This window comes from Phyllostomus discolor, chromosome 3 (assembly GCF_004126475.2).
Source record: "Phyllostomus discolor isolate MPI-MPIP mPhyDis1 chromosome 3, mPhyDis1.pri.v3, whole genome shotgun sequence".
Lineage (NCBI taxonomy): Eukaryota > Metazoa > Chordata > Mammalia > Chiroptera > Phyllostomidae > Phyllostomus > Phyllostomus discolor.
Genome location: NC_040905.2, coordinates 126,134,743 through 126,149,509, shown reverse-complemented (window position 1 = coordinate 126,149,509; position 14,767 = coordinate 126,134,743). Strand labels below are relative to the sequence as shown.

Sequence of the window (14,767 nt, the reverse complement as noted above, 5' to 3'; positions counted from 1 at the left end):
TCATTTAGTCCTATGAGGTGAGTACTGTCTTACCTCTCCTGTCTTAGCTCTTAAGTTTATTAATGCTCCATACCTGATAACCAGCAAACAAATTTATAAAAAAAGCTACTCTTCTTGAATTTACATGAGATAATTTAAGAGCCTTTGGGAATCTGTCCACAGACAGGAAAAGTTTAGACCTACGGTTCCCAAATGTATACTGTGAAACCTTAGGGTATTAGGCAATCTCACAGAGGAACCTTTTGTTTTATTTAAATAAAAAAACACAGCTATGTTCAATTCAATTGTTCAGCACGAGGAAAAGCACTGTTGTGGGCGGCTTAGATTCAACACTGGACTACATTACATTCTTTGTAGTGATATTGTATCATCACACAACTGGGTTTTGGAAATTGCTCAATAAAAAGCAAGTGCTGTGCAAAAGTCAATGTGGACCAGAAAATAAGGGTAGAAAACACAGATAGTCAACCTGACTCCAAGGTTTGGGAAGTTGTGCAGTGTCCAAACAGGTGCCCAGAAATTATGGTCATTTAAGAATGCAATGTGTGTGTGTGTGTGTGTGTTTTTTCCCCTGGCCAGTGTATCTCAGTGGGTTGAGTGTGGGCTTGCAAGCCAAAGGGTCGCTGGTTAAGTTCCCAGTTGGGACACATGCCTGGGTTGCAAGCCAAGTCCCACATGAGGGAGTGAGCAAGAGGCAACCACACATTGACGTTTCTCTCCCTCTTTCTCCTTTGCTTCCCTCATGTCTAAAAACAAATAAATTAAATAAAGAAATTTTTAAAACATGATTTTTCTTTCAATTTATGTATAGTGTTTTAAAGGGCTATCAAGTTGTTAGAGCATAAATACTTACGTTGCTTGAGATTAACTTCTTAATAAACAGAGATGTTACTTATTTCTTTTAACATGGGGATACCATAAAAAGTTACTGAAAGGGGCCACGATCCAAGGAAGCTGTAACTCTGGTTAGGCAACAAGACACCCAAGGTTAATATTTCTATAAACTTAGTAATCAGTGCTCCTCACGAATTCTATGCTGTTGGCATGCAGGAGTGAGAATAAACAAATTTCAGAGAAAAAGAGGTCAATAAAAGCCATTCAAAGACTTCAGCAAAGCTGCAGATTTCATTGACCTTTGAGCAAAAAACTTTCATACATCAGGAACAGAACAACATGGGGCTAGAAAAATCCCAGATCAAAACTGGTGCCTGGCATATAAATGCCAAATATTTACTGAAAGAACAAATGAATGAATGAAAAGCCTTACGTGAATCAATTGTACAAGAACAGGTTCCAGATTGCAAAACATCGACCTGGCCTCCACATAAAAACTTAGCTGTTGTTCAAAATCACGACCAAAGGAAACCTAGAATCAAGGAGAGAGATGCCAACAATGTTATTTCTAGAAAATTGTGAGCACACAATTGAAACAAGTTTTTCTTGAGATCTGTGGGGTCAGGAAGGCGCTGTGATAACAAATCACCAAAGATTCCCCAGATATGGATGAGTGGAAAGGGTATGCAAGCACATACACACATATGCTCAATGGAATATACTTTAAGTAGATTTTACAATACTTCATCCAGTATAGTGCTAAAATATTACTATCGTTACCTCACTGTTATGACATGGGCACTGCAGTAAAACATGAAAAGGCCAAAGGGTATACAAGGCAGAACCACTCCCGCAAAAAAACCAGAATTTTCTTATGGAGGGCAGGCCCCTTGTAGTACAGGATTCTCCTGCTAGGTGAGTGTTCTAGGAGCTCATCTATATCAGTGTACCAGCTGGTGTTATTATGAGAGGTTGTGTTTGACATCAGTGAATTTTTTTGAAGACTCCTTCAACATGTTTGTCCATTTCATGATGGGTAATTTACAAATGTGCCTGCTCACACCACACGGAGAGTTCAGCAGTTTTTGAACAGAAATAGCATGACCCCCAGGCCCCATACTCTCTATTCACCCAATCTCACCCTGAACAACTCCTTTTTGTTTTCCTGGATGCAAAAAGTCCTCAAAGGGAAATGTTTTGTAGAAGTGGGAGAGGTGAAACAAAAAAACTGCAGAAGCACTAAAAGGCATCAAAATTGACAAGCTCAAAAACTGTTTTGAGCTGTGAAAAAGTCTCAATAAGTGTATTGCATCAAGTGGAGAGTACTTTGAAGTTGACTGAGGTTTAAATATATAAGAATAAATACACAATTTTTTAATAAATAAATTCTGTTTTGAGGGTCCTCCCTCATAAAACAGAATCTCAAAATATAAATAGAATTTCCCAGGCTGGAAAGAGATCACTGGGAAGGAAATGATGGAATTTTGTCAGCTATGGCCTTTCCACAGAACATAAATTTGGATGCTGGGAGCCATTTGTCAGAAAGGTTTCTATAATAAAGGTCACACCTTTCTGCTTCCTGATGGGAGTTTCCAACCTCAGCAGATCACTGGTGGCTGCCAGAGCCACAAATGGAATTTTCTCCATCATTAAAGATCCCTTCTTCTATTTCTTCAAATTTATGAATACCTGGTTAGTAGGACAAACTTATTGCTACAGCAATCATTTGTGTCCAGAGGAGATTTAACATTGCTATTTTCACTATAGCCATCAGGTTCTACATCTTATACCCTCATATTCTTTTCCATTACAATATAGCGGCTTTCAGACAAAGCTATAAAAAGATAAATACCACACAATCAGTATATCAATCAAGGGGACAGGAGATGCACCTGGTAAGAGCCAAATGCACATTTCCTAATGGAAACTGAATTTTCACTAAAATTGGTATTTTACCCACAGAGTTTGGCGGATGGTTCAACTGGCTCCAGTTATTGAATGAGTCACATTTCCTAGGTTATTTTCGAAGTGATGTAACTATTTTCATTTCAGTCAGCTTTTGTTTTGACATGAATATTAAAACAGAGGATACTGGCAGCAGCTGGTATTTAGCTTTACACACCAAGAATAAAAGTAGAGGCTGTTCTGGCCAGGATGGTAAGGTAGGTTGTTCCCAAAGAAGGATGCATTAATCTCTCCCATTCTGCTGCTCATGTCACAGAGTTTCTTCTTACTGAGACAAACAGATGAGTCGGACAGTAGTTGGCTTTCCTTCTCCTACAAGGGGCTGTTCCTGTGACTCACTATGATTTTTGAACCTAACCTTTAAAAGGCCCTGCAGCTTCTATTTTCACCCTCACCACAGAAAGAAAGCTGTGACAACTAAATAATGAGAGAACAGTGAAAAGAAAGAGGTCGCAGGATCAGAAATGAGACACCTGAACCAGCACCAAGGCCCCGGACACAGCCCTAGTCCTGCCACAAGGAGTAGTAGCCTAGATACCCAACCAACTGACAGAACTGTAAGAATTACAAAAACCACAGTTACTTAAAGCCACTAAGATCTGGGGTAAGTTGTTTTGCAATGATGGGTAACTCAGACAAATGGAGAGCGGACACTCAGCACTGTATACCCAGCCTTGCTTTCACCATTGATAAGCAGCACATCAGGTGTTTCAGGGAGCATACCCTAACAGGTCCCTGTGATTTGGATTGTGCATATGTATCCCTGACTAGCCAATCAGTGTGTTTGCTCTTCCTCAGAGCGGCAATTTATTTAGGGATAAGGCCAGTGATCCAAATTAATCCAAAGGGAAACAATCCTGGGACGTCTGCTGAAGCCCTTCCTACTGGGCTTCAGAGCTGGAAGAAATAGAAACCCTGAGCTCTCATGGGGAATGAGCCTGCCTGGAAGGACACCAAGAGAGCAGAAAAATGAGCCAAAGAAACACAGATAGAAGGCCCCAAGGACACTACAGAGACTCTGAGTCCAGCTGCTCCTCTGAAGGGTTTCATTCCTGGATGTTTTGTCACATGAGCCATTAAGTCTCCCTTCCTGCCCCACTTTTGTTTTTCTTCCTTAAGGCAGTTTTTTTTTTTTTTGCTCCCTTTGCCACAGAGGAGTGATGGTTAATGTAAGATGTTTTCTAATTTCATCTTATCTCTATACAAATGAAAAGCACCAGGGAACGTAATGCTAATTGCTCTCACCAGAGTGAAAATAAACAATTACATCACATTTCCAATTGCACTAACACTCCTTCCTCAACACTTACCATTTTTATAAATCCATTAATCAAATATGCCAGCATTCTTTTCTCATCCTCAAGAGTGAGTGCACTAAAATCAATAATTGTACATAATTAACAATGGGGTAATAAATGAGTTTCTAAAATATATATATGTATAAACTAAGCAATTTAACAGGCAGGAACATTTTGCTTTTTCTAAATTTAAAAGTGTTTCACATCTCTCTCAAAGATGCTATTCTCAAAATATATTTACTAATGGCAAAAAAGAAGGTAACATGTTCTCCTTTGGAATTTGGGCAGAAAGGTCTCACTTCGAATGTTATAATTCAGAGAACTTTTGCTCAACATGATAAAAAATTGTAAACAGGCAGTAAAGTTGAAAAAAATTTTGTAGTGAGCACCAACCACCAAGATCCTACCAATTATCATTTTATAATATTTACTTTACCACATAACTATCCAATCCCTCTCCATCCAACAACTCATCTTATTTTGGGGATGGGTCTTAAGGTAAATCACAGATCTCAGCTGCCTTTATTTTATAGCAAATTTAATATAAACACTGGGTTAGCCAAAGAGTTTGTTTAGTTTTTTCTGTATGACAGCCCTAGTAGTGCTTAGTTGTCTTTAACTTCATTTGAAACAATTTTATTAGACTGTATTCTGACAGCTGTCACATCAGCATGCATTTAAAAAAAAAACATCGAAATTAGTGAATTTTTGTTCAGCCATTTTAATACTGAAGATGGAAGAAGATACCCAACATTTTGGCGCATTATGCTTTATTATTTCAAGGAAGGTAAAAAAACAACTGAAACACAAAAACATATTTGTGCAGTATATGGAGAAGGGGCTGTGACTGACTGAATATATCAAAATGGTTTGCGAAGTGTCTTGATACTACTGACATTGTGGCCAAATAATTCTTTGCTGTGGGGCTGTCTTATGCATTAGACAATGTTTATTTAGCAGCACTCCTGGCCTCTACCCACTGGAGGCCAATAGTTGACATACTCCAAATATCCAAATCAAGAAGGTTATGGTGAAAATGAAAAATGTGTCTTTTTATTTTGTGGAAAAAAACTAAATGGACTCTTTGGCCAACTCAACATACATAAGAAAATGTTTAAGAGCCCACAGAAAACAGGAACTAAGTTTTTTGTTTATTGGTTTGTTCTAGGAAGATAAGTATGGCAGAGACTGCATATCATCCTCCAATACACTCAGTCTCCTTCGTTCTCTGAAATGACATTTCCTAGTCTTCTTTGCATCTAGGTATGGACACATGACAGTTCCAGCCAATGGGATGGGAATGCAAGTGATTTATAAGCCTTCCCAATTTTGTCCCTAAAAGAAAGCTACTGCCCTCCAATGCCTCCAGGCTGTAACATGGACATGGTCAAAGTAAGCCAGCTTCTACCAGAAAGATAAGCATAACACCCCAGAGGGATGGCGGAGCAACAAGAGACAAAGAACCTGAGTTCCCTGTATGATGTTCTAAAGTAGAGCTACCTTACCTCCACCATCTGGTCTCAAACATCTATCAAGAGAGAAATAAACCTATTTTATTTAGGCCAAAAACCAATATCCTACTAATACAAGTGCCTTTCTGGGTGTTTTTCTGTGCCTTTATCTTTATTTTTGTACAACTAAAATCTATTGGTTCCATTTATTATAGAAAGTTTCAATATTTTTATTTGTCTAATATCCATGAGGTTGACAGCACGAAGTCTTGAAATTAAAGATTCTAAAATTCAGAGGACAAACAAGAAATATAATTCATCTTATTGACAGTTAAATGCTAAAACAATTTCTCAAGGTTTATAATATTTTCCAGTGACTCAAGCTGCTTATTTAAAAATTCCTTAGACACTAAAATTTCAGTGACACATAAGCAGGAATTGCCTTAAATGTAGTCAAATGGAAACCTGTGGTGGGGGGAAAAAGGCTAGAAAGTAAAGGAGTAATAATTTGGTCTTTGATCCAAAGGTAAGGACAGTAGGTGGATCTGAGCCTCAAATATACTGAACAAATAAAGTCATTCATGTAAAGAGTATGAGCAATTGCAGTTTATTTAAATAATTGGTAAATAATGAGAAAAAAAATTTAAAGGCTATGTTGTTGAATGTTTGAATTCACTGTTATACTATCTGTTGCTATCAGAACTCTCTTGGAGACAGGGAGTTTAAGTTCACTTGGATGGAACCAGCCTTTTTCTCCCAACTGAAATTCCTTTGTAAAAACATCTGCCATCTCATTTTATCAGGTTACCCTTAGCCCCCCTCTTCTCCTAGACTGGAAAGTCCTCATAAGCAAGAATCTTAATAGTCCCCATAAAATATTATTATTCACAGTGGTAGCTTAAAACAGCAATTCCCTTATGTACTATGTGGTATTAAGACCCAATCCATTTTACATTTCAGCCTTGAGTGTAACTTACTTCACAGAGTCATGCATGGTCTTGCAAACATGCAAAAGGGCATTCAGAATGACGGGATCTTTGGTGGGCTCTTTCTGATGCCTAAGAGACATTTAAAGATAATGGTAAGAGCTATATCTGCTGAGAACAATGAAAGCATGGACTTAGTTCTTATCTACTATACATATTTGAGAAACAAGTGATCTAGTCAGTAATGATCACTACTAATGGGCAACTTCCTGGTTTTCTTTTAATTCTGCTTTCAACAAGTTTGCTGTTCTCCACATATTGTAACTTTTCATAACTGCAAAATCCTGGTAAAACTGCTACATTTCCTAAGCCAAGCAAGAGCAAACCTATTTTGGGTTGTTTTTTTAAAAATTATGTTTCCTGAACTCTCTGAAGGGGTCCACAGCCTATCCACAACTGTGTTAGGTGGCCAAGAACACTTATTAACTGGGTTTTTCCAATAACATAAAAGGACAAGCTCATCAAATAAACCTTTATGCAAGTAAAGTAAGCATATTTGTTCCAATCATATGGAATTAATCTTTTAGGAAGACAACATAAGGAATGCTTAAGACATACATTCAAGCAACATTTGTCTCAATTTTCCAAACTCTACATACTCAATATTTAAATTGACTTTAACTTAATCTTGTCCTAAAAAATAATATACATGAAATCATTGACGATAGTAGTTATACATTACCTAACATACTTTAAAATAAATATATAAATTTTAAAATAAAAATGAAAATCTCTCCTCAATGGACCACCTACAATTATTTCACATACCACCAGCAATACACAATAATGGGAAACAGATTTAATACCAAGAAAGGAACTAAACTTGAAAATGGATCATAAATTTACACATGGAAGATATAAACCTTTCTAGCTCTGGCATCTTGATAAGTATGATTTTATTTTTAAATGTTACTCCCTAACTAGTTTATCAATATATTGCTCCTTCCAAAAACACATAGGAGTAAAATGTAGCTGATGGTCAAGTCCCCGCTAATACTTATGACTCTGTCTAAGCACTAGTTAAAAACTTTTATCGTGACTGCTCCTTTTATGTGGTTTTCCTCTCAATGTTATTTTAGGCATGAAATACATACACATGGCTAAGCCTCAGAGTGCATAAACTGATTTCTTATCAAGAGGTTTCACAAAGGCATTAGGAATTGAAGCTTCCGATTGCAATGTGTTACACTTACTTGATAAAAACTTCCATGATGCATTTGCAAACCTCAACCCGCACATTTTCTTTTTGGAACATGTCCAGAAATGGCAGAAATTTTTCCTAAAAATAAAAATACCACTGTACATGCAATTTCTACAAGTTATGGGAAGAAATCCATGAGTCATGTTTTTCTCTGAAGGTGAAAAGAGTTGTTTATATTTTGGGGCAGGTCAAATGAGGACTCAGCTGAAAGCAGGGAGATGACAGTGAGGTTTTACAAACTACTGCTATGAAAACAACTTTCTCCTGCACGAGAGATCAGGGCTGGGACCAGTTAACATTTGGCGAACCACCTCAGCAACATTTAGATGATGACCACAAGCTTTTCTGTGTAACAAAATGAAAAGTAGGTGTCAGTCTTTTTACCATGGTATTGACAAGCAAAGAAGGATTGCCCTGGTGTTGGTGCCCTACACCAAAGAAAGGTTAATGTAGCTCAATGGATTGACCGTGGGTCTGAGAATAAAAGGGTTGCCAGTTCAATTTCCAGTCAGGGCACATGCCTGGGTTGCAGACCGGATCCCCAGTGGTGGGTACATGAGAAGCAACCACACATTGATGTTTCTCCCTGTCTTTCGCCTTCCCTTCCCTTTTCTCTAAAAAGCAATACATAAAATCTTAAAAAAAAAAAAGAAAAGAGAGAAGAGTCAGAGTTGTTCAGATTATTCAGAGAGTAGCCTCTTGCATCTTGGCTGTACATAGTGATTGTGTGATCTTTTAAGCAAGTTATTCCACTTTTTCCCGCATCAGTTTTCTAATCTGTAAACAGGGAATAGTAACTACTACTACTTCCCATTGGTGCTGTGAAAATATGAGGCAATGTACAGAAAGTTCCAGCACAGCTTAGACTGTGGAAAATGTCCAATAAATTACAGATTCTAGTTTTAAATAAACAAAAAACCAAAAACATACAGTCCTGTGAGTGTATATAAGTGGAAACCGGAAGAGGGCAGGGTGCCAGTGAAGACAGAAACTAAGGAAACAGAATGTCGCTATATACAGAATGACCTAGATTTGTACTGACCCAGTGCACTGCAGCAAACTTGAAAGGGTGTCTCAGAATTTTTTAACTTTTTGAGGGAAACATAATAAGTCTTAACTGTCAGACACTGAGATGAGTATTTTCTTTAAAAAATTATTTATGTATTTTTAGAGAGAGGGAAAGGGAGAAAGAAAGAGAAAGAGAGAAAGATCGATTGTTTGCTTCTCATAAGCTCCCAACCAGGAACCTGGCCCACAATCCAAGTCTGTTCTCTGACTGGGAATAGAACCAGCAACCTTTCAGTCTACAGAATGACATCCAACTCAATAAGCCACAACAGTTCAGGGCAAAACAACTATTATTTCATATTTTCAACATGAGATTGTGTGATAAAAAAGCAAGTATCATGTGAAAATAAATGAGGAAGAGGATGTCCACTTTGACTCCAAGATTTGAGAAGCTGTGTGGTGCCTAATTGGTGCATATATACTATTAAATAATTAATGAATTAAAGATAATATTTTTCTTTCAGTCTATGCGCATTATATTTTCAAATGCTGATTATGTTGTGATGACATAAATACTTAAGTTGTTTAGACATAACTACTTTATAAAGGAACCACTAAGTATTTCTTTTAGCCTAGACACCATGAAAAATTACTGAGACACTAAGACAACTTCTGACTCTGATGTAAGTTTCCAAAGATAATTAGGAAACATTACTTACCACTGTGAAAAGAACTGAGAAATCATGGAAGTGGGTAATCACTTTCTTAATTATTGACCGAAGCTGAAAAACAAAACAAAAAACACATCTTATTTAATAAAGAGTATTTTTTAAAAAACTCAACTCTTTCATAATTTGCAATCACATTACAAGAATGGACAGCTCAAGGGTTGGAGAATTATTAGGTAGTTTGGGCCATATCTCAGTCCAAGTTTGCCCATCTTATTCTGTACCTTGGGGAAACAGTGTCTCAGTCTTGATTCCTTCTTCAGTAAAATGGAAAGCAAAGCAGTATTTTGCTTATTGTGAGGATTAAAAGGGATGGTTCAGATAGAAGTGCCTGTCCTTCAAAGCCCTCCATTAAAACCAGCTATGAATACTCAAGTAATGAACAAACCTTTTCTATAGGCCATACAGTCAACACAACATGTGAACAAATGGGTGTGGCTGGGTTCCAATAAAACTTTTTATATAAAAATAGCTGGTGGGAGAGTTCCAGCCAAGACGGAGGCATAGGAAGAAATGTTTTCCTTCCTCGTACATCCAAAAGAAGGATAACAACTAATTAAAAAAAAAAAAAATGAACAACCAGAACTTCTAGGAAGTCAAACTGCATGGAACTGTGACAACCAAGGAGTTAAAGAAACATTCATCCAGACCAGTGTGAGGGGGGTGGGTGGTGAAGATGGGCAGCCAGGCAGACAGAACTCACGGCAAGAGCAGCAGACCACGTGGGTAAGGTGGGTCTGGCTGACCAGGAAATTAAAGATTCAAAACCTCTAACTGTAAAATACTGTGAGGGTTGCAAAGGCAGGAGAAAATCCCAGCATCACAGGAGAGTTCCTTGGAAAGTGGGGCTACAGCAGAGTAACAGAGCAGCATTGTTCCCTACCTGACCACTCCCCCGCAGAGAGCACTACAACGAGCAAAGAAGGTTGCCCCACCCTGGCAAATATCTAAGGCTTCACCCCTTACCACCTAAGAGGTGCACCTAGAAAACGAAATATGGCCCAAATGAAAGAACAGATCAAAACTCCAAAAACAGAACTAAGTGATGAAGAGAGAGCCAACCTATCAGATGCAGAGTTTAAAACACTGGTAATCAGTATGCTCACAGAATTGATTGAGCTCAGTCACAAAATGAAGGAAGAAATGAAGGCTACGCAAAGTAGCCTTCATTTAAAGCAAATAAAGCAAAATATACAGGGAACCAACACTGAGGAAAGGAAACCAGGACTAAGTCAACAATTTGGTAAAAAAAATGAAGAAATAAACACCTTAATTGGAATAGAATGAAGAAACAAGAATTCAAAAAAAATGAGAGGCTTAGGAACCTCTGCGACAACTTTAAGCACTCCAACATCTGAATCACAGGGGAGGCAGAAGAGGAAGAGCAAGAGCAAGATATTGAAAACTTATTTGAAAAAATAATAATGGAAAACTTCCACAATCTGGTCAAGGAAACAGACTTCCAGGAAGTCCAGGAAGCCCAGAGAATCCCAAAGAAATTGAACCCAAGGAGAAACACACCAAGACACATCATAATTAAGTTACCCAAGATTAAAGATAAGAAGAGAATCTTAAAAGCAGCAAGAGGAAAGGAGACAATTACCTATAAATGAGTACCCGTAAGACTATCAGCTGATTTCTCGAAAGAAACTTTAGAGGCAGGAAGGGGCTGGAATGAGGTGTTTGAAGTCATGAAAAGCAAGGGCCTACATCCAAGATTACTCTATCCAGCAAAGCTATCAATTACAGTGAAAGGACAGATAAAATGCTTCCCAGATAAGGTCAAGTTAAAGGAGTTCAGCATTGCCCTTATTATAGGAAATGTTAAAGGGACTTATCTAAGAAATAGAAGGAGATCAAACTATGAACAGTAAAATGACAACAAACTCGTAACTATTAACAAGTGAACCTAAAAAATAAAAACAAAAAACTAGGCAAACAACTAGAAGAGGAACAGAATCACAGAAATAGAGATCACATGGAGGGTTATCAGTGGGGAGGGAGAGGCAGAAAATGGCAGGGGAGGTACAGGGAATAAGAGGCATAAATGATAGGTACAAAATAGACAGGGGAAGGTTAAGAATAGTGTAGGAAATGGAGGAGCCAAAGAACTTATATGTACAACTCATGGATATGAACTAAGGGGGCAGATATTAGAGGGTGGAGGGCATAGGGCAGAGGGGGAATAAGCGGGGGAAGAAATTGGGACAACTGTAATAGCATAATCAACAAAACATACTTAAAAAAATAACTGGTAGGCTACATAAAGCCAATGGGCTCTAATTTCCAGACCTCTCTTCTAGCCCATCATGACTGTGTTCCTTCATTGCTTCAGGCAAAAGGCCTGGACCATTTGCCAGTTGAGTCAAAGGCCACATTATTACCCAAGAATAGTGGTGCAGTCTGTAAAGTTGGCCCCAGATGCTCAGGTACTGTTGTCCACCACCCCTTGCCCAGAAACACACACGGTCTCGTTGCATTTCAAGGGCCTTGACAGAAGAGAACCAAGGAGCCTGTTTTTCTAAATAAAATAGAACCCTGAAACCCTGGTTACTGTTAAGAAGAGAAAGTTTACTGACAAATAGTTTGTTCATACTAAAAATACTGCTGTTTAAATCATTTGCAAGGGAAATCGCTCATGATCTAAAACCAGAATTTTAAGAGGTGCCATCCCATTTCATAATTAAGTAGCATTTTAGGTCAGTCAAACAAAAGGTTAAGATAGTACAATATTGTCTGGTGAAAAGGTTCTGAAACCTTATGCATAGAAACTAATCCCTTTAGAAGAGGAATTTTTAAAAAATACTTAAATACAATCACACATATTGTATTGCCTGATTTTAAAAAACAGGTTTTTATCAACATTTTACTATGAAAATGGTGAAATATAAAGAAACTCAAAAGACTATATAACAACACCCATTTATTTACTACTTAGAATCTACAATGACTAACATTTTGCTATATTCACTTTCTCCCCTCACCTATCCATTCAATGCTTGAATTTGTAAACACACAATCCACATATATATTTAATATTATTATTTTGAAATAGTTTAAAACTTGCGGAAAAGTTGAAAGAATAGTACACAAGACTTCCATATTGCCTTTACCCAAATTCACCCATTTTCAATATTTTGCCAAATTTGTTTTATGTTCTCTCTATGTAAAAAAATCTTCTCCTCAACCATTATGAGAGTAGATTGCATGTATTATGTCCCTCACCCCTTAATACTTCACTTGTATTGGGTTGGGCAAAAAGTTCACATGGTTTTTAATGTAAAATAGAAGGCACATTTTTCATTTTCACAAGTAGCTTTATTGATTTGGATATTTTGAGTGTGTCAGCTATCTCCTGCATGACATAATGTTGATTGCTCTCAATTAATGTCTCAATTTGATCACTATCAACTTCAACTGGTCTACCTGGCCAGAGAGCAGCATCCAGCCAGAAATCTCCAGCATGAAACTTCGCAAACCACTTCTGACACATTGGACCAATCACAGCACCTTCTCCATATACTGCACTAATCTTTTTAATTTTATTTTTGAGTTTCATTTGTGTTTTTATTTTCTTGAAATAATAAAGCATAATATGCTGAAAATGTCACTTATTTTCTTCCATCTTCATTATTAAAATGGCTGCACAAAAATTCACAAGTTTTGCCCTGGCTGGTGTAGCTCAGTGGATTGAGCATGGGCTGCGAACCAAAGCATCACAGGTTCGATTCCCAGTCAGGGCACATGCCTGGGTTGCAGGCCATGGCCCCCAGCAACCGCACATGGATGTTTCTCTCTCTCTCTCTTTCTCCTTCCCTTCCCTCTCTAAAAATAAATAAAACCTTTAAAAAAAATTCACCAGTTTTGATAAATTGTTTTTTTAATGCACGCTGATATGACAGCTGTCACAATACAATCTAACAAAATTGTTCTGAATGAAGTTAAAGACAACTAAGCGCTCCTAGGGCCATCTTATGAGAAAAAAAAACTTTTTGGCTAACCCAATATTTTCTAATAATTATATTTTCTGACATTTCCAGTTTTCTATTATCAAATTCAGGAAAGTTAACACTGATATAATACTTTAGTCTATCATCCACATCCCTACCTTGTCAACTGCCTGAAGATATTTTCTGTATCATTATCTTTTCTTCTCTTCAGTACAGAATCATGCACTGCATTTTGTTTTCATGTCTCGAGAGTCTGTGTTAATTTGGAACAGTCTCTCAAGAGTCCTTAGCCTTTCTTTGCTATTAATGAAAATATTTTTTAGAATACAGTCCAATTACTTCACAGAATACTCCTCAATTTGGGCACAAGTGATGTTGCTACATGGTGAGATTCAGGTTACATAGTCTCTACTACAATGCAACAAGATGATGTTGTGTTCTTCTTAGGGCATCTGCAGGCACACCATATCTGTTTCTCACTGGTAATATGAATTTTCATTAGCAGGTCAATGTCCATCTGATTTCTGTACTTTATAGTCTCTATTTTTTCACCTGTAATTAATACTCTCCTAGGAAAACCCTTTGAGATATGGAAATATCCTGCTCCTCATCAGACTCCTCCTATATTTAGCATCCACTGATGATTCTTGCCTATAGATTGATGATTCTTATCTTTTACCATGTTGGTTGCAAATGCTGATTTTTTTAACTCTACCATTTCTTCCACATTTCTCAGTCGGCACCCCTGTCCACTTTTCCCTTCATCTATTTATTTATCTACTCATCACAGTAACAGTACCCTGGATTCCTATTTCATTGAATGGGTTATAACCCACTATTGTCTCTATTTTTTTGATGTTCAGATTGGGAGCCCAAAAGAGCCCCTTCCAAGCTACTCCAGTGCCCTCTTCAACTCCCTTTACCCTCATCAGTTTTTTGAGTACGTCTTTAATTTTTGGCAAAAGAAAATGCTCCAGGCTTACCACAGACCTTCCCTATCATTGACCTGGAGTAAGCTAATTCTCCACAGTGATTTGGCCCCACTTAAGACCAGAGGCTCACAACCTATATGGGTAGATATCCTGAATGCCAGCTGCATCTGTTATAAGTTGCTTTTAGGTATGACAGAATCATAAAGAGCATAATTTCCTTCTCTCTTTTAGGTACGGACTGCATTAAAATCATTATGCTACTTCAAGTTTTCAATTAATTGGTTCCTTAGTACTCAAGGTCTTACTGAAATTTTTTCAACAAAAATTCTAATGCACACCACTTTTCTAATGTGCTTGAGACCTTAACAGCCCACAAGGTATGGTCCAGTTTCTCTGTACTACACATTTTATTTA

At 37.5% G+C, this 14,767-nt stretch overlaps 1 protein-coding gene across 2 annotated transcripts in view; it reads right to left on the bottom strand.

Moving 5' to 3' along the window:
- Nucleotides 1–14,767, bottom strand: part of VPS35L (VPS35 endosomal protein sorting factor like) — a 161,085-nt gene that overhangs the window by 42,434 nt on the left and 103,884 nt on the right. For both annotated transcript variants that reach the window (XM_028509359.2, XM_036021406.1), the window contains 5 exons: nucleotides 9,463–9,525; nucleotides 7,728–7,813; nucleotides 6,526–6,606; nucleotides 4,110–4,173; nucleotides 1,268–1,366 (listed from right to left, as the gene is read on the bottom strand). In XM_028509359.2, the coding sequence (XP_028365160.1) occupies nucleotides 1,268–1,366; nucleotides 4,110–4,173; nucleotides 6,526–6,606; nucleotides 7,728–7,813; nucleotides 9,463–9,525 (393 nt within the window). The remainder of the gene's footprint in view (nucleotides 1–1,267; nucleotides 1,367–4,109; nucleotides 4,174–6,525; nucleotides 6,607–7,727; nucleotides 7,814–9,462; nucleotides 9,526–14,767) is intronic.